This window comes from Mustelus asterias, chromosome 15 (genome assembly GCF_964213995.1).
Source record: "Mustelus asterias chromosome 15, sMusAst1.hap1.1, whole genome shotgun sequence".
NCBI classification, from domain to species: Eukaryota; Metazoa; Chordata; class Chondrichthyes; order Carcharhiniformes; family Triakidae; genus Mustelus; species Mustelus asterias.
Window position 1 is genome coordinate 28,474,892 of NC_135815.1, and position 27,816 is coordinate 28,502,707.

The following is a 27,816-nucleotide window of genomic DNA, read 5'->3' on the forward strand; positions in this document are numbered from 1 at the left end:
CTGAACTAGGACTCCCAAGTCACATTTCAAAATGCAGCCAGTTAACATAATTTTTTTTGTATGAAAAGATTTCTATTTTGTTAACAAATGGTACTGGCCTCCCCTTTGCACTGCTAGATTCTGCCAGTCAGGAAGTTGAAGTTTTTCTCTGTACATATGCATGTCATTATCAATGAGCAGCTGTCCTGCAGTGTGGCTGCAGTGTAAATGGGGCAGCTCAATTGCACATCTTGGCTGTGCTCCCAAGTTAAAGCTTCAGTTACTTTGGAGTACTAGACAGTTGTTGCCTTGAGCAAAGGAAGCAAGAAAAAAAAAACCGGGATGAAGGATCCCACATGCAGTCAGAATTCCAATTCCTTTATACTCCAGCCAAGCACTTTGTTTGCTTAGTAGGTTCTGAAATGCAAGGAAAGTCTTAACTTACTGGATCCGTGCAGGAATTTAGTTAATAAAACAAAAGGGCAAGAGGTACGACTGTAAGAGAAATTTCAAGGCTGGCTTTAATATTTAAAGAGTGGCCGATAGCTGATCCGAGGGTGGGGTGACTTTTGGAAAAAAAATTCCGGCGCATCGTGTCCCTTTCATAGAATCTTACAGTGCAGAAGGCGGCCATTCGGCCCATCGAGTTCTACCCAGGCCCTATCCCCATTACCCCATGCATTTACCCTAGCTCGTCCCCCTGACACTAAGGGACAATTTAGCATGGCCAACCCACCTAATCCACGCGTCTTTGGACTGTCTTTGGGAGGAAACCAGAGCACCCGGAGGAAACCCAGGGAGACACGGGAAGAATGTGCAAACTCCACACAGACAGTGATCTAAGCCAGGAATTGAACCCGGATCCCTGGCGCTGTGAGGCAGCAGTGCTAACCACTGCTGCCTCACAGTCACTTCCAATCGCTCCTATTCAACAGCCCAGGGCATCAGCCAAACAAACAAACACTCAAGTGCGTAGTAATTGTAGTCTAAGGGAAAAAGGGTTTCCAATATATTTGCCTCCACTGTGCATCAGCAAAATTATTGCTGAAATAAAAGTGTATTCTTTTGCATACTGGCACAACAAACGTTTGTTTGCACTTGCCTTGAATTGTGAGCCACTTTGTGTGTAATCTACAGAAGCATTATAGTTGAATATATAGTTTCCCGAATTATGTGTACATGTGCCTGCACACCCTCTGGTGGTTAAAGTGCTGCAAGTTACTATGGAACAACAGTAAACCTGCACAAATTCCTGCACTTGTATCCAGGTAATCCAGGTTAAATGACTTCAAATAGAAAGTTAAATCACAGCCATTTATATCAATTCCCATCCTTCCGATAGCATAAATTAAAATTGTTATGGCTCAACAAGTTTGCCCTTTGATTGTTCTCAAGTATTTTTCCACAGCATTACCCTCTAAAATAGAGCTCGCCAATCTTTATTTATTGCATATCCCTTTCTAAATCCACCAGCTGTCTGCACAGACAAGTTTAATGTTTTAACCTCCTTTGGGCTCAAGCCTTGTACACAACATGTGCAAATACATAAAGAAAAACTCTTTCCTAGGGTAGAAAAGTCAAGTACTCGGGGACATAGTTTTAAGGTGCGTGGGGAAAAGTTTAGAGGAGATGTGCGAGGCAGGTTTTTGACACAGAGGGTGGTGAATGTCTGAAACGCGGTGCCCGGGGAGGAGGTGGTGGGGGCAGGTATGATAGCGGCATTTAAGGGGCATCTAGACAAATACATGAATAGGATGGAATGGAAGGATACGGACTCTGTAAGTGCATACGGTTTTAGTTTAGGCAGGCATCATGATCGGCCCAGGCTTGGAGGGCCGAAGGGGCCTGTTCCTGTGCTGTACTGTTCTTTGTTAATAGTTTCAGAGTACGACCTGACATTAATGCAGCTGTGTGTTAGAGCAAAGGCATATAGGCCGGAATTCCCCGACCTCGCCCGTGGCTGGGATTCTCCAGTCCCGCTGCAGTGAATGGAGTTTTGGCTGAGTGTCAAATTATCCATTTTCACTGGCAGTGGTGGCAGTGTGAATGAGACTGGAGTATCGCGGCCATGTTTGCAGTGACATTTTGAGTCAAAAGTTATATTCTGCACAAAGGTGCCGACAATATATTGATTCCATTCCAGTGCATGACAAAAATCCACTCATAAATTGTAGCCAAATTTTATTACTTCACTTCTCATCACTGGTACAATGGGTGGAATTTTGCAGTCCCCTGCGGCAGCTTATTTTTTAATTCAGTCGTGGGACATGGGCATCATTGGCTGGCCAGCATTTATTGTCCATCCTTAGTTGCCCTTGAACTGAGTGGCGCGCTAGGCCTTTTCAAAGAGCAATTGAGAGTCAACCACATTGCTGTGTGGCTCTGCAGTCACATGTAGGCCAGACCAGGGAAGGACAGCAGATTTCCTTCCCTAAAGGACATTAGTGAACCTAAATGAGTTTTTCTGAAAATCGACAATGGTTTCATAGTTTCATCAGTAGATTCTTAATTGCAGATTTTTTTGTATTGAATTCAAATTCCATCATCTGCCGTGATGGGGTTCGAACCTGGGTCCCCAGAACATTAGCTAAGTTTCTGGATTAATAGTCTAGCGATATTACTACTGGGCCATCGCCTGAAGTTTGGTGGTGGGGGGGGGGGGGTTCAAAATGCAATGTGTGGCCTGCCCACCACCTACTCACCAGCCGCTGACATGGGAGGGTGATCCACACCAAGTGGGTAATCCTTCGATGGCAACCCCCTGTTCCCCAAGATCATGCCTTCCTATACTCTCCTTTAGCCGTGTGTCCATTTTTACAGTTGCACCCTGGTACATATAGTTATGCATGACCAAAAAGATCAGTTAGATTGGACAATCGCTAGGTAACTGAAACCACTTTAAAATGTATGGTGACTGGAGGCTAGGACTCAGTACACCATCATCACTGTTATATTTACTTGCAGATGTTCCAAATTCCCCTAGAATTTCAAAGCTTTTTTTAAGGAGCTTATTAAAATGCAATCAATAAAAGTCTACCATAAGGCAATTTCTTCTGTGTATTCCCATGGCCCCAGGGATGGCTTGTCTACTCCCTAAAGTATACATAAGAGTTGGGGAATCCCTCTCTGAAAGGAGTACTCCAGGTGCAGTCTCACCAATGCTCTTTATAGATGTAACAAGACTTACCTACTTTTATACTACATTCCCCTTGCAATAACGGCCAACATTCTATTTGCCTTGATTACTTGCTGTACCAGCATGCTAACTTTTGGTGATTTGTGTACAAGGACACCCAGATCCCTCTGCATTGTGGCATTCTGTAGTCTTTCTCCATGTAAATAATATTCTGCTTTTCTATTTGTTATATATTTAAGTGGTTGCATGTTTGCTTTAAGAGCCAATAAGTAAATAATAGTGTTTAAAATCTGCACCTTTTCATCCATTTGCCAATGGATTCATTGAAACATTCCTTGAAACATTCTCTAAAAGCTTTAAGATTGCAAGGTTTGTTATTACATTGTGTGAATAGCTTTTTGGCACCTTATAGAAACACTACTCATGCGACTACCCAAATTTCACCTGCATTACTACTCTTGGAGAGAAAGTTGAGAACTACATTTGATTTGTTACTACCTCCAGAAACTTCAGAGATTGTAGAGCTTCAACAACTATCTCAAGTTGCTCGATGAGAAGTTAGGGCAAGACAATACTCATTTCAATAAGGAGATAGAGTGTTACTGCGTAATTATGCCATGAGTGAGAAAAGCGTTCTCCAAGGCGGCCTTCACGACACACGACAGCGCAGAGTCGCTGAGCAGAAACTGATAGCCAAGTTCCGCACACATGAGGACGGCCTAAACCGGGATGTTGGATTTATGTCACATTATCAGTAACCCCCACAGCTTGCCTCCTGGGCTTGCAGAATCTCACTAGCTGTTCCGTCTGGAGACAATACACATCTCTTTAACCTGTGTTTAATGCTCCCTCCACCCACATTGTCTGTACCTTTAAGACCTGGCTGGCTTTAGGGATTCGCATTCTAATCAGTATTCTGTAACTTGATGTTGTGTCGCTGTGCACTGTTTGAGAGCACATTTCCACTCCATCTGACGAAGGAGCAGCGCTCCGAAAGCTTATGGTATTTGCTACCAAATAAACCTGTTGGACTTTAACCTGGTGTTGTGAGACTTCTTACTGAGAAATGGGTAACAGCCATTTTTTTTTGCAAAAAATGGTCCAATTTCTTACATGGGTCAAACTGAAGATGAACTAGTTTGGTGACGCCATACTGACCAATTGTTGTCATCTCAAAATGAGAATGTGCAAACTCCACACATTGAACCCGGTAACTGAAGATGGAATTGAACCCGGGTCCCTGTGTTGTGAGGCACCAGTGTTAACCACTGTGCCACCCCGCCAAAATCTGAAATAAAAATGTCTCTGCAAAGCACACCTTAATTAGAACGTCCTGGTATTTTTTTGCCTCCTACTTTCAATATATTGTCACATTAATTATTAAACAGTTTCTTCCAAAATTTAGTACATTTTCTGTGACTTGTTATTTTTTATTTGCTTAGTAAACTCGCTTTAGAATCTCTGTGAACACGGGGCGGCATGGTGTCGCAATGCATAGCACTGTTGCCTCACAGCGTCAGGGACCCGAGTTCATTTCCAACCTTGGACGACTGCCCGTGGAGTTTGCATGTTCGTCCTGTGTCTGCGTGGGTTTCCTCTGGGTTCTCCAGTTTCCTCCCACACTCCAGAGATGTGCGGGTTAGGTTGATTGACCATGCTAAATTTCCAGGGTGCTGAGCAGGATAAATACGTGGGGTTACAGGGATAGGGCCTAGGTGGGATTGTTCTCAGTGCAGACTTGATGGGCTGAGTAGCCTCCTTCTGCACTGTAGAGATTCTGATTTATTTTCATCGAGACATTTGGCACTTTGTTGCAGTGTTTATGTTCCAAATTGAACATGTTACTGAGAAAATTTGGAGCTTTGCACTACTTTTTTTTTCCAAGATGGCACCGGAGTGAGGCGACTTCTTGCAAGCTGTGCCCAGCATGCCTTCTAATTCTATCTTTTACTCTCGTTCACTCTCTCGTTTCCTTCTCTATGAACGGTAGGTTTTGTCTGTGTAGCACGCAAAAAACAATACTTTCCACTGTATGTTAATACATGTGACAATAATAAATCAAATCAAATACTGATTTCACATATTTGGGTATTCCAGTTAACTTTAATACATTTAGTTTTTCCTCAATTTCCTCTTTTAAGTTTCAATCTTATTAGTGTTACCCTTCCCACATACCCTCATTATTACCCTTCTCACATACCCTCATTATTACCCTTCCCACATACCCTCATTATTACCCTTCCCACATACCCTCATTATTACACTTCCCAAATACCCCCATTATTACCCTTCCCACATACCCTCATTATTACCCTTCCCAAATACCCTCATTATTACCCTTCCCACATACCCTCATTATTACCCTTCCCAAATACCCCCATTATTACCCTTCCCACATACCCTCATTAATACCCTTTCCACATACCCTCATTATTACCCTTCCCACATACCCCCATTATTACCCTTCCCACATACCCTCATTATTACCCTTCCCACATACCCTCATTATTACCCTTCCCACATTCCCTCATTATTACCCTTCCCAAATACCCCCATTATTACCCTTCCCACATACCCTCATTAATACCCTTCCCACATACCCTCATTATTACCCTTCCCACATACCCCCATTATTACCCTTCCCACATACCCTCATTATTACCCTTCCCACATACCCTCATTATTACCCTTCCCACATACCCTCATTATTACCCTTCCCACATACCCTCATTATTACCCTTCCCACATTCCCTCATTATTACCCTTCCCAAATACCCCCATTATTACCCTTCCCACATACCCTCATTATTACCCTTCCCAAATACCCCCATTATTACCCTTCCTACATACCCTCATTATTACCCTTCCCACATACCCTCAAAAATTACCCTTCTCACATACCCTCATTATTACCCTTCTCATTACCCTTCTCACATACCCTCTTTGGTACTCCAAACCTGATCTGACCATTACAATGCTCCAAGTTCATTTAAAATAATCCAGCTTGCTTCACATTATCCACTCCAGATAATAACCATTTGAATGTTAGGAACATGCAGCCCTCCTTAATTTTGATATCTTTCAACAAATAATTAATTAAAGTTTTCTCCCTCTCGATAATCGATATTGATTTTTTAAAAATACAGCCATTCCAGTCTTCAGAATCATTTTCCCGATCACTTTCGTTTCTTAAGAAGCCTAGAGCAACATCATAATATCTACCAGTTTCGGCCCAGGTAGACATTAATTCCGCAGTTAATGTGAAACTTGCCAGGAAACAACGCCACAAAATCTTCTACCGTTACTAATTTCATATTCTATTCACACACATCTCGCCTCCCCCCCCCACCCCCATTCTATGTTGAACTGATTCTTCATCAAATACTTCTATTGTTCTCATCTCTTAACAAACCATGGTGGCACAGTGGTTGGCACCAGAGCCCCGAGTTCGATTCCCGGCTTGGGTCATTATCTGTGCAGAGTCTGCACCTTCTCCCCGTGTCTGCGTGGGTTTCCTCGGGTGCTCGTTTCCTCCCACAGTCCGAAAGACGTGCTGGTTATGTGCATTGGCCATGCTAAATTCTCCCTCAGTGTGCCCAAACAGGTGCTGGAGTGTGGCTACTAGTGTGGATTTGCACAGTAACTTCATTGCAGTGTTCCTGTAAGCCTACTTGTGACACTAATAAATAAACTTTAAACTCTGCTACACCTCACCACACATTCTCATCATAAAGCTTTCTCTTCCATTGCATCGGCCGAGTCTGATGCCAGTTTTCATTCAGAAGCATGGCCAATCAACCTAACCCGCACATCTTTGGAGTGCGGGAGGAAACTGGAGTACCCGGAGGAAGCCCAAGCAGACACGGGGAGAACAATCTTACTGCTGAAGCCATTGCTGAGGAAAGATTAACACCTGTCAGCCGAGCCCCTGCCCCCAAGCTACTCTTTCCTTCACACACGTTGTCAAACTGTGGGAGGAAAATAATGAGGTGCCGTATAATTGCTTCAACATGATTGATCTGTAAGGCGGCAAGTGCACTAATTAAAGCCCCAACTTCAAATACACCCACGTCAAATCCGGAAATGGGTGTAGTGTAGCGGGGTTGCAGTCGTGATGTCAAGTTTCATTATTTTAAGTGCCCACTCTCCCTCATGGTTATTGGAGGTTAAAAGTCCTCAAACACTTAACTCCTCTTTAGCCATGGAATGATTTTAATGTATTATATCTTTGATTACGAGCAGCTGACACCAGTGTCTTCAAAGCCAATTAACTAACAAAGATAATTTTTCAGGGATCTTTAGTCCCAATGAAGACACCCGTGAAGATTATGCTGAACCTGTTGATTCTCCTCCTCAATCCAGTGCAACACTGAACCCCAGTCACATTGAGTTGAAGTCTCCCATCAGAAGGACATCACCAGACATAGCCAACGTCTTCATAATGGTGAAATCTAGTCCTTTTAACCATTACTTTCATCAAATGTTGCTTGCTGTTTGCCGGTATCTCCAAATCAGCACTTCCTTCAGGAGTCAGTGACACTTCTCAAACTTCTGTAAGAGGTAATCATTCAGAACTAACTCATTTTTAACTCCCAAGATACACAGAAAAATCCTGTCATGGATCTGCCTCATAACAGCAGGAACAAGAATTGAACAAAGAATGCTAGGATATGTTCCACAACCTCCCCCCCTCCCCCAACAGGTTAGTGACAACAGTAGCCAGTATTCTAAAGGGATGACATTGATGTGGCCTTTCCCAGTAACCAGATTAGCAGGCATCCAGATTGAATCGGGTGTAAATAGCCCAATCATCAGGAGACAGCATACCTGGATGACTAGTGGAGTTACACAGATGCTAATTTTGAGAGTCATGGGAGAGATTCAGACAGCCCAAATACATAGAAAGGGGAATCAAAGGGGAACTGCTCATAATCAAAGATATAATACATTAAAATCGTTCCATGGCTAAAGAGGAGTTAAGTATGTGAGGACTTTTCCAGTGCCTCTAGATCCTCTATATGGAGGGCAAAGCTGGTATAATTGCCAGCACCTACAAAAGCAGGCAGGGCATTGTAACCTCTAAGAGACTGCAGGGCAGTTTAACATCTCACAGCCAAGAGCCATTTTAACATCAAAGAAGCCTTTGAACCAAGATAGTGCAGGAACCTTTGCAAAGGCTGTTTAAAAATCTTTGCTGGACCCAGGAAAAGACGTTTCCCAAACTTGATCATCCACCTTGCACTGTGTGAAAACTATGAGCTGGATTTGATTTATAGATTTGTTTAATTTAGGTCTTGTTTGGGAATTGGAAAGTCTTAAGGAGTTCAGGATCACAGGTATATATTTTGGAACAAGAGGTAATTTCTATATAAACCATATGTGTGTTTAGTAATTCAGATATTTAATTGTCTCAAGAGTATTTAAGACAATTATTCATGTGTATTTGTCTTTTCTTTAATTTAATAAATAGTATTTAGTAATTGTTACCCGATGACTGGGCTGGCTATTCTCACTGCAGGCTTTCATGTGACTTCTCATACCATTCCAAAAACAAACCACCACAAACTAGCGTTTCGAGTTGAAATGCTCACGCAGGTAACATTCACATGGTTCGTGACACTCCCCTGTACATTACTTATGGAAACCTAACCCACAAAAAGTTTAGAAAGGTGCCTGAAATCGAGATTCCATACAATAATAGAAAAGTGGAAGAGAACAAACATGCAATGGGCGGCACAGTGTTAGCACTGCTGTCTCACAGTGCCAGGGACCTGGGTTCGATTCCCAGCTTGGGTCACTGTGTTGTGGAGTTCCCATGTTCTCCCCGTGTCTGTGTGGGTTTCCTCTGGGTGCTCCGGTTTCCTCCCACAGTCCAAAGATGTGCAGGTTAGGTGGATTGGCCATGCTAAATTGCCCCTTAGAGTAGGGGGACTAGCTAGGGTAAGTGCATGGGGTTATGGGGATAGGGAATGGGTGGGATTGTGGTCGGTGCCACAATCCCACCCATTGATGGGCCAAATGGCCTCTTTCTGCACTGTAGGATTCTATGATTCTATGAACCGCATTTTCGATAGAGAATGGTTGAGTGTCAACCGCAACTTATATACTAACTGAAGTATTATAGAAAAGAGTCTATCGGAGAGAAACAGGTCATTTGTTCAAATGGTCTATACAGGCATCTATGCTCCACATGAGTCTCCTCCTACCTCTCATCAGTTAACCCTATCAATATACTTTTCTATTCCGCATATCTATATCTAGCTTCTACTGAAATGCGCCTATACCATTCACCCCAACTACTCTTTGTCACAGCAAGTTCCATAATCTTAGCACTCTCTGGTTAAAGAAGATTATCCTGAATTTCTAATGGACTAAGTAATTATTACCTTGTATTTATGACCTCTAGTTTTGCATCCAGCCCCAAATGGAAACATTTTCTTTATGTTTACCCTGTCAAACACTTTCCATAGCATAAGGACCTCCATTTAGGTCACCCTGCAATCCTCTCTTTTCTACAGAAAGCAGGCCCAGTTTGCTCACATTTTCCTGGTAAGCATATTCTCCATGTTCTTGTATGGTCAATGTAAATCTTCATGCAACTTTTCCAGTGCCTCTAGATCCTCTATAAGGAGGGCAGAGCTGTACCCAATACTTCAATTGTGATCTAACCGTGGTTTTATGAATATAGGCAATTCAAGCTAGCTTAAAAAGATTAAATGTTACTTGATATAATCTAGGAGGAATAAGGAACGATTTAATCCCTGGATTATGACATTGAAACTCATTTGAACTTTGTTCCAGTGGCTTATGATGCCATCAGTACCTAAAAACTCTGTTATAACCATGTATCTCATGACCAGCCAGTATCTATATTTCTGTATTTTGACTTGTTCAATTAATATTAAAATCTTCCCTTCAGTATGTAAACAGAAAAGGTTTTTCAGATGCTGCAAGAGACAACTTTATGGTTAAGAACTACTCACGTTACCTACTCTATATCCTGATCAGCATGGTGTATTTCTCTGGAAAGAGATTTAAATGGCTGAGAGAACTACACATTCAGTACATAAATGAAATATATCTTTCTGTTGTAGGCTGCACATCTCTGTGATTACACTGATCTGAAACACTGAATTCATTTAAAGAACTAATTCATCACCACTGTAGAAAAATTATTTGCTAGATACTTGAACAACTTATTCATCAACTAGCTGAGCCGCACAGGCCAGCAACTTCTCAGATACCAGTTTTGGACCTTGTTTTGCTGACCTCAACCAAGATGTGGAGATGCTGGCGTTGGACTGAGGTAAGCACAGTAAGAAGTCTCACAACACCAGGTTAAAGTCCAACAGGTTTATTTGGTAGCCATAGCCACTAGCTTTCGGAGCGCTGCTCCTTCATCAGGTAAGTGGGAGTTCTGTTCACACTCAATTTACAAAATAATGGTTGGAATGCGAGTCTTTACAGGTTAGCAAGTCTTAAAGGTACAGACATGACTGATAGCCAAGTTCCACGCGCATGAGGACGGCCTCAACCGGGATCTTGGGTTCATGTCACACTATCTGTAACTCCACGACTTGCCTGGGCTAGGAAAATCTCACTAACTGTCCTGGCTGGAGATAATACACATCTCTTTAACCTGTGCTTAACGCTCTCTCCACTCACATTGTTTGTACCTTTAAGACTTGATTACCTGTAAAGACTTGCATTCCAACCATTATTTTGTAAATTGAGTTGTGTCTTTATATGCCCTGTTTGTGAACAGAACTCCCACTTACCTGATGAAGGGGCAGCGCTCCAAAAGTTAGTGGCTTGTGCTACCAAATAAACCTGTTAGACTTTAACCTGGTGTTGTGAGACTTCTTACTGTCTCAACCAAGATGGCAGGAGAGGCAGAAAATTGACCTTGACTCCCTCGACTTAAAGGGAAGGATAAGGAGAAAGTTGTTCAAGACTGTGTACAGTTCTGGTCACCCTATTATAGAAAGGATATTATTAAACAGAAAGAGTGCAGAAAAGATTTACTATGATGCTACTGGGACTTGATGGTTTAAGTTATAAGGAAAGGCTGGATAGACTGGGACTTTTTTCTCTGGAGCGTAGGAGGCTGAGGGGTGAACTTATAGAGGTCTATAAAATAATGAGGGGCATAGATCAGCTAGATAGTCAATATCTTTTCCCAAAGGTAGGGGAGTCTAAAACTAGAGGGCATAGGTTTAAGGTGAGAGGGGAGAGATACAAAAGGGTCCAGAGGGGCAATTTTTTCACACAGAGGGTGGTGAGTGTCTGGAACAAGCTGCCAGAGGTAGTAGTAGAGGCGGGTACAATTGTGTCTTTTAAAGAGCATTTAGATAGTTACATGGGTAAGATGGGTAAAGAGGGATATGGGCCAAATATGGGCAATTGGGACTAGCTTAGGGGTTTAAAAAAAAGTGCAGCATGGACAAGTTGGGCTGAAGGGCCTGTTTCCTTGCTGTAACCTCTATGACTGTGTGATAAGACCTTATCCTATCCACTGTGTGCAACCATAGCTGTAAGCACACTCTGGAAATGGATATCAGTTGAATGCATGATTTAGATCAACTGCGATAGACCCTTTGATTAAAGCGTCTGCTAACACTCATTACCAAGGTCCAAACATAAATAAATTACAGAAATGCTGTACGAGTGTTGATGAGCCGAATTGCAAAGTTATCCACTATTACTATGTAGATCACACCAACGCAAAAACTTAGATAAGGTGTAACTTCAACATTGATTTTAAATTAATCAGACTAAATTGCATAGGATTGCAAAGCAGAGAATAATCAGATGATTCGAATGTATTAGGTTACCATTAGAAACATTTTCAGTTTGGTTTGACTTTCCTGCAAAATCACAACATAAAGTCCACACCCTCTTCGTTGCTTACCCATTTTTACTGAAGACACGTATCCATGCCTGTACATTGGGTCCCAGCATACATAGACAACGGAGTGTTGTAAAGGTAGATAACAGGACTGCAAACAAAAATGTCTCCCTGAAGGACCTGTAAAGTACAGAACTAATTTACAACTGGTAGCTTCATAAAATACTTAAGTGTTTACTGCGCATTATTCATCACATACACAAAATAAGAGCCAGCAAAGTCTTTTTAAGACCAGTGTTTTAAGGTTTGTGGCCAGATCTTCCCCCATTAAAAGGGGGAAGAGCCATTGTAACTTATCATGCCAACAAGTGGAGTATTTCAGACAAACGGCATTATTGGGTACTTTGGGCATAAGGCCACATAGTGAGTGAAAACTTGCTTATGGAAGCAGCCTTTTCTATTGGGGCACAAGAAGAAAATATTTGTAATGAGTTTCCCCTGAACTTGCAGATAGTCAGTTTGATTATCACTGAGAACTTGATAAAGGCCCCAAAGTTAACTTAACAATTTAGATCTGTTTATGAATAAAGTCAGTCGCACTGCACTGAGACTGAAGCTTGATAAACATGGAGATTTCCCGCTCGGAGAGCAATAAACGTCATGACAGAGTAATAAAGGACATTGTCAGTGAGACTTGTTACATCCTGATGAACATTTGAAGAGCATCCCTGTATGCAGGAACTGGCCCAAGGGACTGGAAAGAAGAGAAAGTAGTACCAAATTATATTTGAAAAAAGGGACCGAAGACTAACCCAGAAAGAAAAATTACAGGTCTATTAACTGGATATTGGTCATGGGTCAAATAGGAAGGGGAGTATGATGAGACCTTTCTCAGCAGCCCTGCTGGATTTCTTCAGGGTTATAATAGAGCTAATTTGCAAGGAGAACGCAATTGATTGAACATAACATTTCAGCAACACCTTTGGCACAGTGCTACATTACTTTATGCGATAGAAAAGCACAAAAAGGACAGAACTAACTAACTAATTCATTGAGTCGGAAGTTGCAAAAGGTAGTTATTAAGGGAACATTAACATGGAAGAACCAGAGTGGTCTCATATAGCTCTGGGACCATCGCTATCTTTGAATGAATAAAAACAATTTTGTGGAAGGGGTGGGTATAAAGGCCTGCAAGTCTGCTAATGGAAAACCAATTGAAAGGGGTTGAATATAAGAAGAAACAAGTGGACCATTTGTAAAAGGATAAGGATTGATTTGGAGCTTAGGCCGAAATGTTGTTAAATGAATAGAAATTCAAGATGTGGAAGGGAAATAATGTGGCAGTACAAATATATTGGCAACTGTCTGCAAGAAATACAGGTTGAGACCTGGGAGATTTATATCCAGTCCTTGGAACATTATAAATGAAGGCTTTTGTTAAATAGGATATTTTGAGAAGTGATTATTAGCACTAACGATGTTCCATTGAAAAAGAGAAGCTTATGGGTGGCCTTATTGATGTATTTAAGATATTAAATGGTATAAATAGGATCACAGAATGATGGTCAATATTCGCGTATGTTCTGGAACAAGAGGGTGTACACTCAAGCTTAGGCCAGAAGTGAATAACCAGTTAAGATCTAATTACTTTGCACAGCAATTGATGAATATTCGGAGTATTCCTGCTTTGAACAGTGGAAGGAAGTGGATGTTCTAAATTTCAAAATGCTGATGGATACTTTTTGGTGCACAAGTCTACAAAACGGTGCTACAGGCAAAATGTGGTATAATGCCAGAAACCTTTGGGGCCAGATGGAATCTAACAGTTTTATTGCCAATATACAGTCCTATTTCCTAAACACATTGGAACAAAGCAAGGTTAAATAATGATGCATCGTGAATAACCTGACTGCCTTAGAGAACCAGAGAAGAATGACCCAAAACTTGCCTCAACTTAGCTGCAGATTTGTTTTGGGGTACTTTTTGCCTCCCTTCAAAGTTGCATTACTAACAAAGAGGAGGGAGCATTCCTGAGTTTCAGTCTTTTCCCAACCTCTTTTCTATGTCTGCAAGTGTCAAAATTCTCACGCTATATTTTACAATAATTAAAATAAATTCCAGTGGTAAAATATTCTGGAAACTGCAACACAACCTGAAAATTCAAATCTAAAAGGTAAAATATAGAGAAACAAAAAGCAATTTGCATTGTAGACTTTGTCTCCAACAGAAATTTAAAAGCAGTAAATGCATTCCAGAGCTGTGTAGGTTCATTACCATAAAGTACATGTAGCTTCTCCTGCATCTACAGCTCTTACGTGTATAACTAAGAGATACGTTTCCTTCCTTTTACATAGGATTTATAGCACAGAAACAGGACTTTCAGCCCACTGGTCTATGCCGGTGTTTTACACGCCACACAGGCCTTTGCCTGTCCTACTACAGCTAACCCGATCAACATACCCTTCTATTCTATTCTCTCTCACATTCCTATCTAGCTTTTCCTTAAAAGCATCCATCTCAACTCATCTATATGGTAGCAGGTTCCACATTCTAACCACTCTCTGCATGAAGAAGTTTCTCCTGAACTCCCTATTGGATTCATTGTTAACTAACTTATATCAATTACTGAATTTTAACCTACAACTTCACAACCTACAACTACCTTTTTTAAAAAACTACATAATTTGAAGGGCCTCTATTAAGGTAACTTCTCTTTTCTAGTGAAAAAGAGTCCCAACCAAATTTAGTTTTTCTCCTGATAGGTATAATCTCTCATTATCTGTGTAAGTATTCTTTACCTTCTCCTGTGCCTCAATATTCTTTTTGGAATGTGGCGTCTAGAACTATACACAATATTCTAAGAATGGTCTAACCAAGTTTCTGTGTGAGTTTAACATTCAGATACCACAGAATCCCTACAGTGCAGAAGGAGGCCCATTGGGTCTGCACCGACCACAATCCCACCTAGGCCCTGTCCCCGCAACCCCACATATTTATCCTGCTAATCCCCTGACACTAAGAGGCAATTTATCATGGCCAATTCACCTAACCCGCACATCTTTGGAGTGTGTGAGGAAACCAGAGCACCCGGAGGAAACCCACGCTGACACGGGGAGAATGTGCAGACTCTGCACAGAAAGTGACCCAAACTGGGAATTGAACCCAGGTCCCTGGTGCTGAGGCAGCAGTGTTAACTACGGTGCCACCATGTCGGCTTCTCTGCTTTTAAATTATATTCCTTTGGAAATGAACCCTACTGTTTGCTTTCTTTTTTTAGAGAGAAAATGTCCTTGCTAACATGAATTGCTGATAACAATATTGAGTCAGGTTACTTTTAGTTGTAAGTCCCTGCTTATACACTCCTTGTGTATACAACGTGGGATCCAACATCAGTTTCCTCTCTCTCACCTTGAACCAAAGGAATAGGAGAGACATCAGCTACCTGCCTTTCCTCCATGAGTGCAAACTACATGTACCCTTGGAGAATAAAAGTCTTGAGGGAACTGTATACTTACATTAATAATGGTGCCCCGTATAAAACGATAATTCCATGAAAGATTAGGCAGGAAGTTAAGAACAACACACAGGATTTGAAGATCTTAGTGACCTGAAGGAAAGATATACAGCAAGTAGATTATCTAACACCAGTTCAAAACGCCCAGCATCCAAAATGTGTGAAACATCCATCACGATCTTACCTTGTGACTGGAGGAATTCTTTTTGCCAGAAGTCGTGTTCGTATCCAGCAATGAATACAAAGCAATGGTAACAGCAGCAACAGTGCCAGAGCAAACACACAACCACTGCAGGTGGGTTCCCATTACAGAAAAGTCATCCACAAATAAAGGGGGGACCAAGATAGAAAAGAGGACAGACAGGATGAGAAAAATATGCGCAGAGAACATGCCTCTTAACTCAACATCCTTCATATTTATCCCTGGACTTGTTACCGACTCGTCTATGAAAAACGTTACAGCAGGAAATTAATGTTTATTTTATATCCGTTTCTGAAGCTGGCTGCTTTGATCAAACGTTTAGCTGACAGCATTGATCCATCTGGATTGTCCCTTTCCCCCCCCCGGGTTACAGGCCAGTCTCACTCCACATTCAGCAGCATTTCACAAGAACAAGACTAACCTGTCCCGGAACAGCGGAAACACACACCCCGGCACTGACTGATTGGCAACACTCTCCAGCCAACCAGAGGCAGAGCCTGCTGCCTGAACCAGCACTAAAACCTGCGCAAAGAGGCAAAGGCTGCAAATGGCAACATCTGAGCAAATGGTCAGGGCAGCTGGACGCTTCATGGAAAACCTGGGCTGTCCAGAAAATGGGAATCTGGTACACCATGAGGCAGGTGTATCTGGGGACAGTTGTGTTGGGGAAGGGGGGGTTGCAGGTGTACCTGGTGGCAATGCTATCGAGGGGGAGGGGGCAATGCTGTTAAGTGCACCTAAGGGCAATACTGTCAGATTTATCCAGGGGCAATGCTGTCAGGGGACGGGGGGAATGCTGCCAGGTGTACCTGGGGCAATATTGTCAGGTGTATCTGGAGGCAATATTCTCAGGTGTGCAGGAGGAGGATAATGCTGTCAAGTGCACCTGGGGGCAATACTGTCAGGTTTACCCGGGAACAATGCTGTCAGGAATACTGGGGGGGTGGGGGGAATGCTGTCAGGTGCACCTGGGGGCAATACTCTCAGGTTTACCTGGAGGCAATGCTGTGTCAGGAGTACTGGGGAGGGATGAGGGGTGTTGCGATCAGGTATAAGGCCAGTTAACAAATTCACGCCAATGAACACTTTCCCTAATTCAAAAAACTGCTACTGGTCTTCATTACAGAAAGTCCAGAAATGCAACAGAAATATCCCTTCAAGAACTTTTTTTAAAATAGTTTAAAACTGGATTTCAGCAGTATATTTCTTATATCTAATAAAGACAAACATTACATATAAACACCTGTACCATTCAAACTATTAGCTTGGTCTAAAACTTTTCGCTCTTGTTGATACGCAACCTCCATTGGAGTTAACATAGTCCTTCCAAACCAACCAGACCTGGCAGCCAGCAGATATGTTTTCTGACTGATGGGCAATCTCAATAATCTTTTTTAACAGAAACATAGAATCTGTACAGTGCAGAAGGAGGCCATTCAGCCCATCTAGTCTTCACCGGCAACAATTCCACCCTGCCCTATTCCTGTATTCCCCTGAGACTAAAAGGGCAATTTAGCATGGCCAATCAACCTAACCTTCACATCTTTGGACTGTGGAAGGAATGATGTGGAGATAGGAGCAGCAAGCTCCGAAAGCTTATGGTATTTGCTACCAAATAAACCTGTTGGACTTTAACCTGGTGTTGTGAGACTTCTTACTGTGGAAGGAAATCAGAGCACCCGGAGGAAACCCACACAGACACGGGGAGAACGTGCAAACTCCACACAGTCACCCAAGATCGGAATTGAACCCAGGTCGCTGGCTCTGTGAGGCAGCAATGCTAACCACTGGACCATCCTCAATGTGAAGCATTGAGACAAGGGTGGAGGAGCTGATGGTTTACATGCATGTTCTTTCGTAGTGACACGAGACAGGCCTGTAAACATGTGTCAGGCTAATATTTTGTTTTCATATTTCATTTGGATTGTCTGCAAACCCCTTCCCCTGTGTGTGTGTGTACATTTATACCAGGCTGCTTCCAGCATCAAGAGAAGCTGTAACTGCACGGGGCTCGCACTAGGACCCGGGAGGCACCTTCCACTGGCTGCTGCTCTCGGGCAATGAGGAGGTGGCTGCCGGAGCGGAAGTGACGGGATTTGTTGCCGGAAGTGAGCGAGCGGGGAGGGGGTCAGGATGGTGTGTGAGAAATGTGAGTCCCGGGGACTGGGGAGGGATTCTGGCCGCTCCAGCTCTCTGTTTCCGGGGCAGAGAGATTAGGTGCCCGCGCTGTCTGCCCCCCCCCCCCCCCCCCCAATCCTGATCCCCCCCAATTCTACTCCCTCACCCAAATCCTGCTCCCCCCACCCCCAGTCCTGCTCCCCCCACCCCCAGTCCTGCTCCCCCCACCCCCAGTCCTGCTCCCCCCACCCCCAGTCCTGCTCCCCCCACCCCCAGTCCTGCTCCCCCCACCCCCAGTCCTGCTCCCCCCACCCCCAGTCCTGCTCCCCCCACCCCCAGTCCTGCTCCCCCCACCCCCAGTCCTGCTCCCCCCACCCCCAGTCCTGCTCCCCCCATCCCCAGTCCTGCTCCCCCCATCCCCAGTCCTGCTTTCTCCTGCCCCTCCCCCCGTCTCCCTGAACTCCCCATGCCGCCTCATCTCGACTCCATCTCACCAGCTGCTGACCACCCAGGTTTCCTCCTCAGGTCCTCCTGCCCCTTCCCTCATTAACATTGATGTGGAGATGCCGGCGTTGGACTGGGATGAGCACAGTAAGAAGTCTCACAACACCAGGTTAAAGTCCAACAGGTTTATTTGACAGCACGAGCTTTCGGAGCGCTGCTCCTTCATCAGGTGAGCATCATCTGATGAAGGAGCAGCGCTCCAAAAGCGCGTGCTACCAAATAAACTTGTTGGACCTTAACCTGGTGTTGTGAGACTTCTTACTCTGCTCATTAACACTCTCCTCCCCTGAAGCACTCCCTTTTCCAAATCTGCTGTCACCCCCACACCATCACCACCATCACAGACAACCCATCCTTGATCCCTCTGGGCATCCCTCGCCAACCTTCTTTGTGCACAGTGGTTAGCAGTATAGGGCTTCAAGGAGTATAGGGCTTCAATTCCAACCTTGGGACACTGTTTGTGTGGAGTTTGCACATTCTCCCCGCCGCAGCATGGGTTTCCTCCGGGTGCTCCGGTTTCCTCCCACAGTCCAAAGATGTGCTGGTTAGGTTGATTGGCCATGCTAAATTGCCCCTTACTGTCCCAAGATGTGTGGGTTAGATGTATTTGCCATGGTAAATATGTGTGGTCACAAGGCTAGGGTAGGAGAGACAGCCAGGGTGAGATACTCTGTCAGAGAGTTGCTGCGTACCTGGTGGGCCAAAATGGCCTTATTTTCCACTGTCAGGATTCTATGAAATGTTGATGTCTGTGTCCTCTCTTGTCAAGGCAGTAGTGATGGAGTAACTAGAAATTTTGCATTTAAGGAAGTGTAGGACACTAATTTTGTGGGTCTCGGCTAATTTGTATTTAAAAGCACCTTTCATTTCCTATGTTTCCCAGTCAATAAACATAAATCAAATTCTGAATGCTTCCCATTTCTTGCTGGTTCTGTTTATTGTTTATGCATTGTATGTATATATTCATGCAGGTGAAAAGAAGCTGGGAAGAGTTATTACTCCAGATACTTGGAAAGATGGATCAAGGAACACAATGGGTACTCACCAAATTCAATTGCTGCATGGCTGTAAATGGATTTAAATACTTTTTATACTCTCATGCCTTTTTAATTTAATTTGCCGTGTATTTATACAGAAAGTGGTGGCCGCAAGATCAATGAAAACAAAATGTTGACTTCTAAAAAAGCAAGGTTCGTACAAAGCTACATTTTTAAATATAAGGTTGTTTCTGAATGTTGAAGATGGATGCAAGTTTCTGCAGGTGCTTGCAATACTACAGCAACACTGCTTAAGTCGTCAGTCTTAAAGCCTAAGGTTGAACATTGCGAGTTTCTGACTACTGTTGTGGATAGCAACCTAAACTCAATCCTCATTGTGTAGAAATATTTTTTTCGGTGCAAATTGCTGGATAAATATTTGGAATTTGAACCCTCACTGAATTGTGGATTAACAACAGTGATCTGGTTACTGATTTGACTGGCCTTAGCTATCAGCCTGGACTGAGAACTGAGCCTGCAATGTTTGTTTTATAGATTGGTACTGTGTTTAAATAGGATACATTTGTTCTTATGCTTGTTCTAAATCATGTTTTGGAGAAGCATATTTACACAATACTGTAATGTTATATAATTGCCTTGCATTTGTTGGTTTGCATTTGTAATGATGCATAATTTCCCTAAGAAAAGGGGGTCTGAGAAATTTATTTACACTGCTAAATCATTTGTGTTTTCATCTCTTATAAAGTCAACTGAATTTTTCAGCATTCACGTCTGTCATTTTAATCACGTGTTGTCCCTTGGCGACATTATCCATAGATACAGCATTGTGTTCCACACTTGCACCAATGACACCCATTTCTATCTGGCCACAACTTCTTCTTGACTACCTCCACTGCCGTGAATTCATTGCTAACCTGCTTATTCAATATTCCAGATAAACTGCATTTTTTAATTAAAGTTAACTATTGTCAGGACAAAAGCTATTGTCTCAGTTGTGGTAAATGTATGCACCTGCCACCAATTCCACTCACCTCAGGCTATTCAATCAGACTTTGTAGCTGGGCATCTTATTTGACTCCCAAGATGTGTTTATGAAATAGTACGGGCTCCATCGTGAAGACGACATGTTTCTAATTCTAGCCGCATCTTCTCTGCCCCTGACCGTTTACTGCAGAATTTCTCCTCCAGCCCTACATACCTCCAAAAATGCTGCCTTCCTGCACCTTTGACTTTGCGTATCTGGCTGACAGTCTACACTGGCTGACAGTCCAACAATGACTCGATTTAAAAATTCGGCACGGTAGCACGGTGGTTAGACTGCTGCTTCACAGTGTCAGGGACCCGGGTTCGACTCCTGGCTTGGGTCACTGTCTGTGTGGAGTTTGCACATTCTCCCCGTGTGTGCGTGGGTTTCCTCCGGGTGCTCCAGTTTCCTCCCACATTCTGAAAGATGTGCTGGTTAGGTGCATTGACCCGAACAGGCGCCGGACTGTGGTGACTAGGGGAATTTCACAGTAACTTCACTGCAGTGTTAATACAAGTCTTACTTGTGACTAATAAATAAACTTTAAATTTTCATTTGTTTTCAAATCCCTCCAGGGCCTCACCCCTCCCTTTCCTTGTAATCTCCTCCAGCCCCACAACCCTGTGAGATATCTGGGCTCCTTTTGGTTCTGATTTCCCGTTTTAATTGCTGCACCATTGGTTACTGTGCTTTCAGTTACCAAGGCCCTAAGTTCAGCAGTTCCTTCCCTTACCCTCTCGGCGGCACGGTAGCACAGTGGTGGGCGGCACGGTAGCACAGTGGTTAGCACTGCTGCTTCACAGCTCCAGGGACCCTGGGTTCGATTCCCGGCTCGGGTCACTGTCTGTGTGGAGTTTGCACGTTCTCCTCGTGTCTGCGTGGGTTTCTTCCGGGTGCTCCGGTTTCCTCCCACAGTCCAAAGATGTGCCGGTTAGGTTGATTGGCCATGCTAAAAAATTGCCCCTTAGTGTTCTGGGATGTGTAGGTTAGAGGGATTAGTGGGTAAAATATCTAGGGATATGGGGGTAGGGCCTTGGTGGGATTGTGGTCGGTGCAGACTCGATGGGCCGAATGGTCTCTTTCTGTGCTGTAGGGTTTCTAAGATTCTAAGCTTCTAAGAATGCCTCTCTACTCCTTTAAGACATTCCTTAAAATCTACCTCTCTGCCCATCTGTCAACCATCCTAATGTCATCTTATGTTGCTCAGTTTTACATTTTGGTGGAAGTGCCTTGGGACATTTGACTATGTTGAAAGTGCTACATAAATGCAGGGTGATGATTTTGGGAAATTGACTTTTTTTTTTAGAAAAGGTAGCACACTAGCTTATGTTTTGTGCTGAAGTTTGAAACAACAATTTGCGCTTGTATCCTGCCTCTAAGGAAACACTTCAAAGAGGTTCACAGGAACTCACTCAGATTAGAATTGAAACCTGACTTTCCTAAAGTTTTGTATCCAGCAATAGTTCAATGACAATTTAACACAGAATTGCATTTTCCCCCTTAGGTTTGATCCTTATGGAAAGAGCAGATTTTCCGTTTGTCGCATCTGTAAAAGTGCGGTTCACCAAGCCGGTTCTAATTACTGTCAAGGATGTGCGTACAAAAAAGGTACGTGTTGGTCATTTTGTTTACTTCGTTTTACCTACGGGAAAACTCAAACTTAAACTGATATTTATCATTGAGCAGACTGAAACATTTTCAACATAATGTAGCTGAAAAGAATGTTTGCATAACTTTAGAAGTGTTATGCTTAATCAGACCTCTTTGCGTACGTTTGGCAGCAGCAGTCATTTTCATTTTTGTCTTACCCTCTCTGTTATCTGGCACTGTGCCAGCCTGTATGCTCGAGTAACCGGAGTTGCTGTGGCAAATCTGGTTTTTCGAATGGAGATGTCTCTCGTCCTTCAGAAGTTGACGCTAACACTTAATGCTGAATGGTTATGTTTGCTGCTCCCCAGCATTCTCACTCTTGCACAACCGCCGGTAATTGTGATATTCATGGGTGACTGTTATTGGCAGCCTGCCCTCGCTGCAGTCTCGCTGTGTGGGAGAATCTGCAAGTTATCCCCCACCTTGGCTTCGAAGGAACAATGATATATTTCACCAGGTTAAAATCCTAGAACCCAGTTTTACAGCATTGTGGCTGTGCTTACACAACAGGGACTGCAGTAATTCAAGAAGATGGCGGTGCCTCAGTGCCTTCCCAAGGGCAGTTGGGGAAAGAGACTAAACTGAGGCCTTGCCAGTGATGCCCACATCCCACGAATGAGTAAAAATGTAGAGACCCATGTAGGGAAAATCATTAAAAAAAACAGTTGAAAGATGCAAAAATAATTGAAAAAGCTCATTGAATATTAGCTTTTATCTCGAAGAGGCTGGAATTCAAAACTGTGGGAATTAAGCCATAACTGTATAAAACTCTGGATATGTGCCAACTGGAATAACACACAGTTCTAATTACTGCTCTTCAGGAAGGATATAGTGGCCTTGAAGGAGGTGCAGCATAAATTCACCAGAATTATATCATGGCTAAAAGGCTTGAATTACGAATTGAGTTGCGTAAGCTAAGCTTGTATTCCCCTGACTACAGAAGAATTATGAAGTGATCTAATGGAGCTGTTTAAGGCAATTAAAGGATTTGATGGGCAAAAAACAGTGAAAGTATTTCCTCTCATGGGGGAATCCCGCAGAAGGGGACGCAGACTGGTCAGAGGTTAGGAAGCAGTTCTTCACCAAAACTATTTTGAAGCCCTTGAAAAGCTGTTGATAGTAGCTTATTTTGGAAAAATTCAAACTGACATAGCTATATTTCTATTGGATAACGCCATTGGATTATGGAGCACAGGTAGGTAAATTAAGTTGAGGTACGGATCAGCCACGATCTAATTGAATAGCTAATTAAGCCCTTCGCTTAAAGAGCTAAATGGCCCAATCATGCTCCTATTCATTTTGGTACGTGTGTGATTGTTTCTATCCTCTACCCCTGCTCTGTTCATTTAAATCATGTTTATCTCTACAATCTTCTAGCACTCGGAGGTTCATGTCCATTATCACCTTGCCTGTTCTCCCCAGAGTTGCTGCCTGATCTATGAGTGTACTCGCCATTTTCAGTATCTGCAGAATTTAGCTTCTTGATCATTTTTAAGATCTTGGTCAACTGAATTCTAAAATGTTTAAATGGGGTGGGGTTGGGGTGGAGGATTATCCGGGCAGTGGGTGCAGGGGTGCCTGCATTTTCACGGGCTCTGACGCTGCTCGTCCTTTGATCTTTTTTTGTTGTCTTGATCCATGGCCCATGGTTGTTTGGTCCTGGTGTGTGTGGTCTGTGCTGTCTTCCTGGATGATCCTGGCTGGAGTTTGGGAGAGGGGGAGGGCTGAGTTGGACCGTAGGTGGGGAGGATGTGTTTTGGAGTTATTGGATCTCTGATTAACTCCTACTATGGTACATACAGATAATATATCCTGGGAAAAGACATTGTATTGTATCGTTGGTGCCCCCAAGATGGCTGGGGATGGGGGAAGCATCCCTTGGTGCACACATCCTTTGGTGGTGTGAAAATCCTTGGTGGTTTCACCGGCATTTTACCTGTGCTAATATCCTGTACTTTTGATGGTTGAATAAGCAATGGCAGTAGCTGCTGTAAAGATTTGCTTTCTGTAGGATGCAGCTACAACATTTCTGTAGCCCTGTTGCTGTTATCCTGTAAGCTTGGTTGTGCACCGCTGAGCCAATTGTGGCTGCGCCCTGTTATTCTGCTACCTTCCCCCATCCATCGATATATCCTTTCGTTACTGGTATGATGGGAGGCACTGGATACAATGAATAATCTGAACCACTGGTATTTTTTTTCTATCTCTTCCTACTTGTACCTGCTTGAAAATAATCTTGCTGCACTGTAACAAACTTTTGAGAGTTTGTTGCATTATTTGTTTAAAAAAAAAGAAAGATTTTCAATCAAAAATATATTTAAAAATATGTTTAAACAGTTTTTTTCATTGCAGGCATCTGTGCAATGTGTGGCAAAAAGATCCTGGATACTAAAAACTACAAACAGACATCTGTATAACTTCATTTCAAAGATATGCTTGTGGGTTCGTTGGTTGTCATTGAAGGATCTGACCGATAAATGCATGAGGATGTTAATGACTGCATCTCGCAAACCTGTATGAGATAATGTACCTGCATATTTCTAAAGCGGAATACTGTCAAGGAGACAAAACTTCTGAAATAATTTTTTTTTTGCTCAACTATCTATTAACATGTATATTTTAATTTATTTTGTTTTTAAGTGCAGTGCTGCCACTATCTGTAGCTTGACAGATGACAACTTGTCAAAAGTAAAGTTATGGAGATACAAATCACCCAAGCTGGAAACTGGCAAGATGTGATCAGCAGTGAAGTCTCGAGTACATGATGGCACACAAGTTCTTTCCATTGACGATGTGCAGTAAATGAAAATGTTCATGTGGCAGCAAGCACTCTGAAAATGGAGATTCTACAGAAAAGAAATGTAGATTTTATAAAGACATGAGCGGTGGGCAGCTTTTATTGTAAAACTCGAGAGGATATAATAACAGTGACAAACTAAACTTTGGGGAACATCTTGCCAGAACTGTCCCTTGCTGATTTGCTATCTTAGCTTCGCTCTCTCCAGCTTGGGAAGTGAGAATATTCATCAAGGCTTCTGTAATTCATGCTTTATTTCATTACTTCAGTTAATATTTTGAGTTAATTACCGAATTAATGAGTGATTTTGTAAACTGTTCAGCTTTTCTTAATGTTGTACAAGGACATGTAATTATAACCTGTTTGGAGGAAAAAAGTAAAATAACTATTGGATCAACTAATTGTCCCTCAGATTGTTCTAATTTCCATTAAAGTTATTCTTTCATTTGAGGAAGCCCTGTTCTATTAACAGCTAATAATTCAAACTATTACCTTTTAAAGTCCTGACACCAGAGTGGTTTAGAAACTTGGCTGTTGCTCTAATGGTCATGATTCCTACGTTCTATACCTCGTTATCCCTGCTCGGAAACACTTCAGTTAACCATCTGCCATTGTTTTGAACATCTGTAAAACCTTTGTCAATAGTGTCTTGCACTATCCACTTCTAAATAAGTTGCCACCATATGGCTTCTGACCAGGTTATGCTCATTACTATCTCTCCCCACCACACATCCCCCATTCCTTTATCTTGCCTCATTCTATTAACTCTTTGTTTTTGTGTATCTGGGGATTTCCCTCATTTCTGTCTTGCCTCTGTTAATACACGGCCCTATTCATTTTCAAGCCTACGCAGCTGTGTGCTGGCAACTGCTCAAAAAATCACCATTTTCTTTCAGATTGCCCTCATGCTGACAGTGTTAAGACCTCATGGATCTCCTCCTTCATGTCTCTGGAGGAGGGGGTGGGGCTGAGTAAGATGCTCTTTCAGAGAGTCTTTGCAAACTCAATGGGCCGAATGGCTTCCTCCTTCACTGTTGGGATTCTCCGGTTCTGTGGAATTCTATGATGGGATGAGCAACAGGAGTCCTGGGTTTGGATAACATTTTTTGTGCTTTGCATATTTGGGACAGCTGCCTTCCAGGAATCTGTTGGGGAGCAATTACTGTGGCATCTTCACTGAAACCTGTCATCTGTTTCTACAGTTATGATCCGGTTTTTCTTTGTGTTGTTGAGAGAACAACTGCCCTGTTAGCCAGCTCCAACTGGCAGTTTTAAATGGCTTTTTTGTGACAAGTAACTTTGAGTGCCAATCAGGGAAGCTTTATCCTCACTGCAAGCAGCAACCCCTCAAAAGCATATTCCGAAGTAGGGCCGTGTATTTTTAGGAATCCTAGTGTAAATGAAACTGCAATCTTGTTTCATTGGATAATTATTTTAATTCACTCTTTCCTAGTACCTTCCATGTGAAGCTTCTTATCAGTAGCACAGTGGTTAGCACTGCTGCCTCACAGTGCCAGGGACCCGGGTTCGATTCCCCATTTGGGCCACTGTGTGGAGTTTGCACGTTCTCCCTGTGTCTGCGTGGGTTTCCTCCGGGTGCTCCAGTTGCTTCCCACATTCTGAAAGATGTGCTGGTTAGGTGCATTGACCTGAACAGGCGCCGGACTGTGGTGACTAGGGGAATTTCACAGTAACTTCATTACAGTGTTAATGTAAGCCTTACTTGTGACAATAAATAAACTTTTCCTTTAGCTCACAGTCCATCTTGAGTTTGTTTCAAGCTTTTTTGAGACCTAAACTTGGTTATCACTGACAGATTGCATTTTCTCTTTTTAACTTTGGTGCTACCTTAGTGTTGCCATTCACCTTTATTTTTCATATTGAAGATAAGATTAATCCAAATATTAAATGTTACAGGGGTACTGTTAATGATTAGATCAATAATTGCAGTAATAATTCATAAATTGTTGCAATTTTACCAGGCGAGATGGAGAAACTTTGGCATGAAATCTCTATGTTGATCATCTAATGAATTGTGCATTTATGTTTTGTAATTGTCTGGCTAAGTAGCAAAACAAAAATATTTGCTGGTGTGCTATTTCAATTTCAATATTATGCAATTAATGTTTAATACAATGTATGTGTTCAGGGATTTATTTCTTTGTTCATTACAGTTTGCTGTTAGGTAGCATTAAAATCCCATTTCTGCTCCCTCTCCGAAAAGTCACAGATGTGTTACCATAGGATAGTTTTTTATTCATTTGTGGGACATGGGTGTCCCTGGCTGGCCAGCATTTATTGCCCATCCCTAATTGCCTGAGTCATTCACGTTGCTGCGGCTCTGGAGTCACATGTAGGTCAGACCAGGTAAGGACAGCAGATTTCCATCCCTGAAGGACACCAGTGAACCAGATGGGTTTTTCTGACAATCAACAATGGTTTCATGGTTATCAGTAGATTCTTAATTCCAGATATATATTTTTTAAATTCAAATTCTACCAACTGTCGTGGTGGGATTTGAACCCGGGTCCCCAGAAAATTAGCTGAGTTTCTGGATTAATAGTCTAGCGCCAATGCCACTAAGCCATCGCCTCCCTTGTAGTACCATATCCAATTGTTCACTGTTAATGAGTGAAGCCAATACTGAGTGTTAGGTTATTATAAGTGCATCATAGCCCAGCTGGATCGTGTCCAATACCTGCAAACCTTTACAACAGGAAATAGCTGGATAGTGATTGTTGGACATACCTTTCTTCCTTTCTTATATAGAGTATGAGTCCATTGTTTATATACTCTGGAGGATATGGTAACAGAGTTGGGTCCAGGTAGGCCTGGTATAATGAACCAGAGACACAAGTTCAAAACCCACCACGACAGATGAGAATTTAAATTCAGTTAATTAAATAAATAATCATGTAATTTTAAAACTTGCATTTGTAAGCAATTGACTTTTAACTGTCTTCAAAATAATCTGGCAAGGCACTCAGTTGTTAGAGAGGGGCAGTACATGTTGATCAGTAAATGATGAGCTTGCAAATGATTCTGT

The 27,816-nt window shown here is 42.6% G+C and overlaps 2 protein-coding genes across 4 annotated transcripts in view; one reads left to right on the forward strand and one right to left on the reverse strand.

Moving 5' to 3' along the window:
* Positions 1-16,136, reverse strand: part of pigf (phosphatidylinositol glycan anchor biosynthesis, class F) — a 48,631-nt gene extending 32,495 nt beyond the window's left edge. The window contains exons 1-3 of one of the 2 annotated variants that reach the window (XM_078229688.1): positions 15,662-16,136; positions 15,479-15,570; positions 12,027-12,143 (exon numbers count right to left, since the gene is read on the reverse strand). In XM_078229688.1, coding sequence (XP_078085814.1) covers positions 12,027-12,143; positions 15,479-15,570; positions 15,662-15,892 — 440 coding nt within the window. In that variant the 5' untranslated portion in view covers positions 15,893-16,136. The remainder of the gene's footprint in view (positions 1-12,026; positions 12,144-15,478; positions 15,571-15,661) is intronic. The other variant, XM_078229687.1, reaches the window with a different exon arrangement.
* A 1,623-nt stretch (positions 16,137-17,759) lies between these two features.
* Positions 17,760-26,985, forward strand: cript (cysteine-rich PDZ-binding protein). 2 transcript variants are annotated; one of them, XR_013499626.1, is made up of 6 exons: positions 17,760-17,828; positions 19,273-19,338; positions 19,437-19,491; positions 21,828-21,931; positions 24,326-25,547; positions 26,140-26,841. XR_013499626.1 is itself a non-coding variant. In XM_078229689.1 (5 exons), exons 1-5 carry the CDS (start codon positions 17,813-17,815, stop codon positions 24,388-24,390), a joined length of 306 nt encoding a protein of 101 aa, XP_078085815.1. In that variant the 5' UTR covers positions 17,760-17,812; the 3' UTR covers positions 24,391-26,985. The 2 variants fall into 2 exon arrangements, 1 of the variants encoding a protein (XP_078085815.1); XM_078229689.1 differs by having other exon boundaries at positions 24,326-26,985.
* Positions 26,986-27,816: the final 831 nt, after the last annotated feature.

Excerpts from the sequence above, each read along its gene's own strand:
- cript (XM_078229689.1), top strand. Across the intron at positions 19,339-19,436 it reads TGGATCAAGGAACACAATGG|AAAGTGGTGGCCGCAAGATC; the intron begins GTACTCACCAAA and ends GTATTTATACAG. Across the intron at positions 21,932-24,325 it reads AGGATGTGCGTACAAAAAAG|GCATCTGTGCAATGTGTGGC; the intron begins GTACGTGTTGGT and ends TTTTCATTGCAG.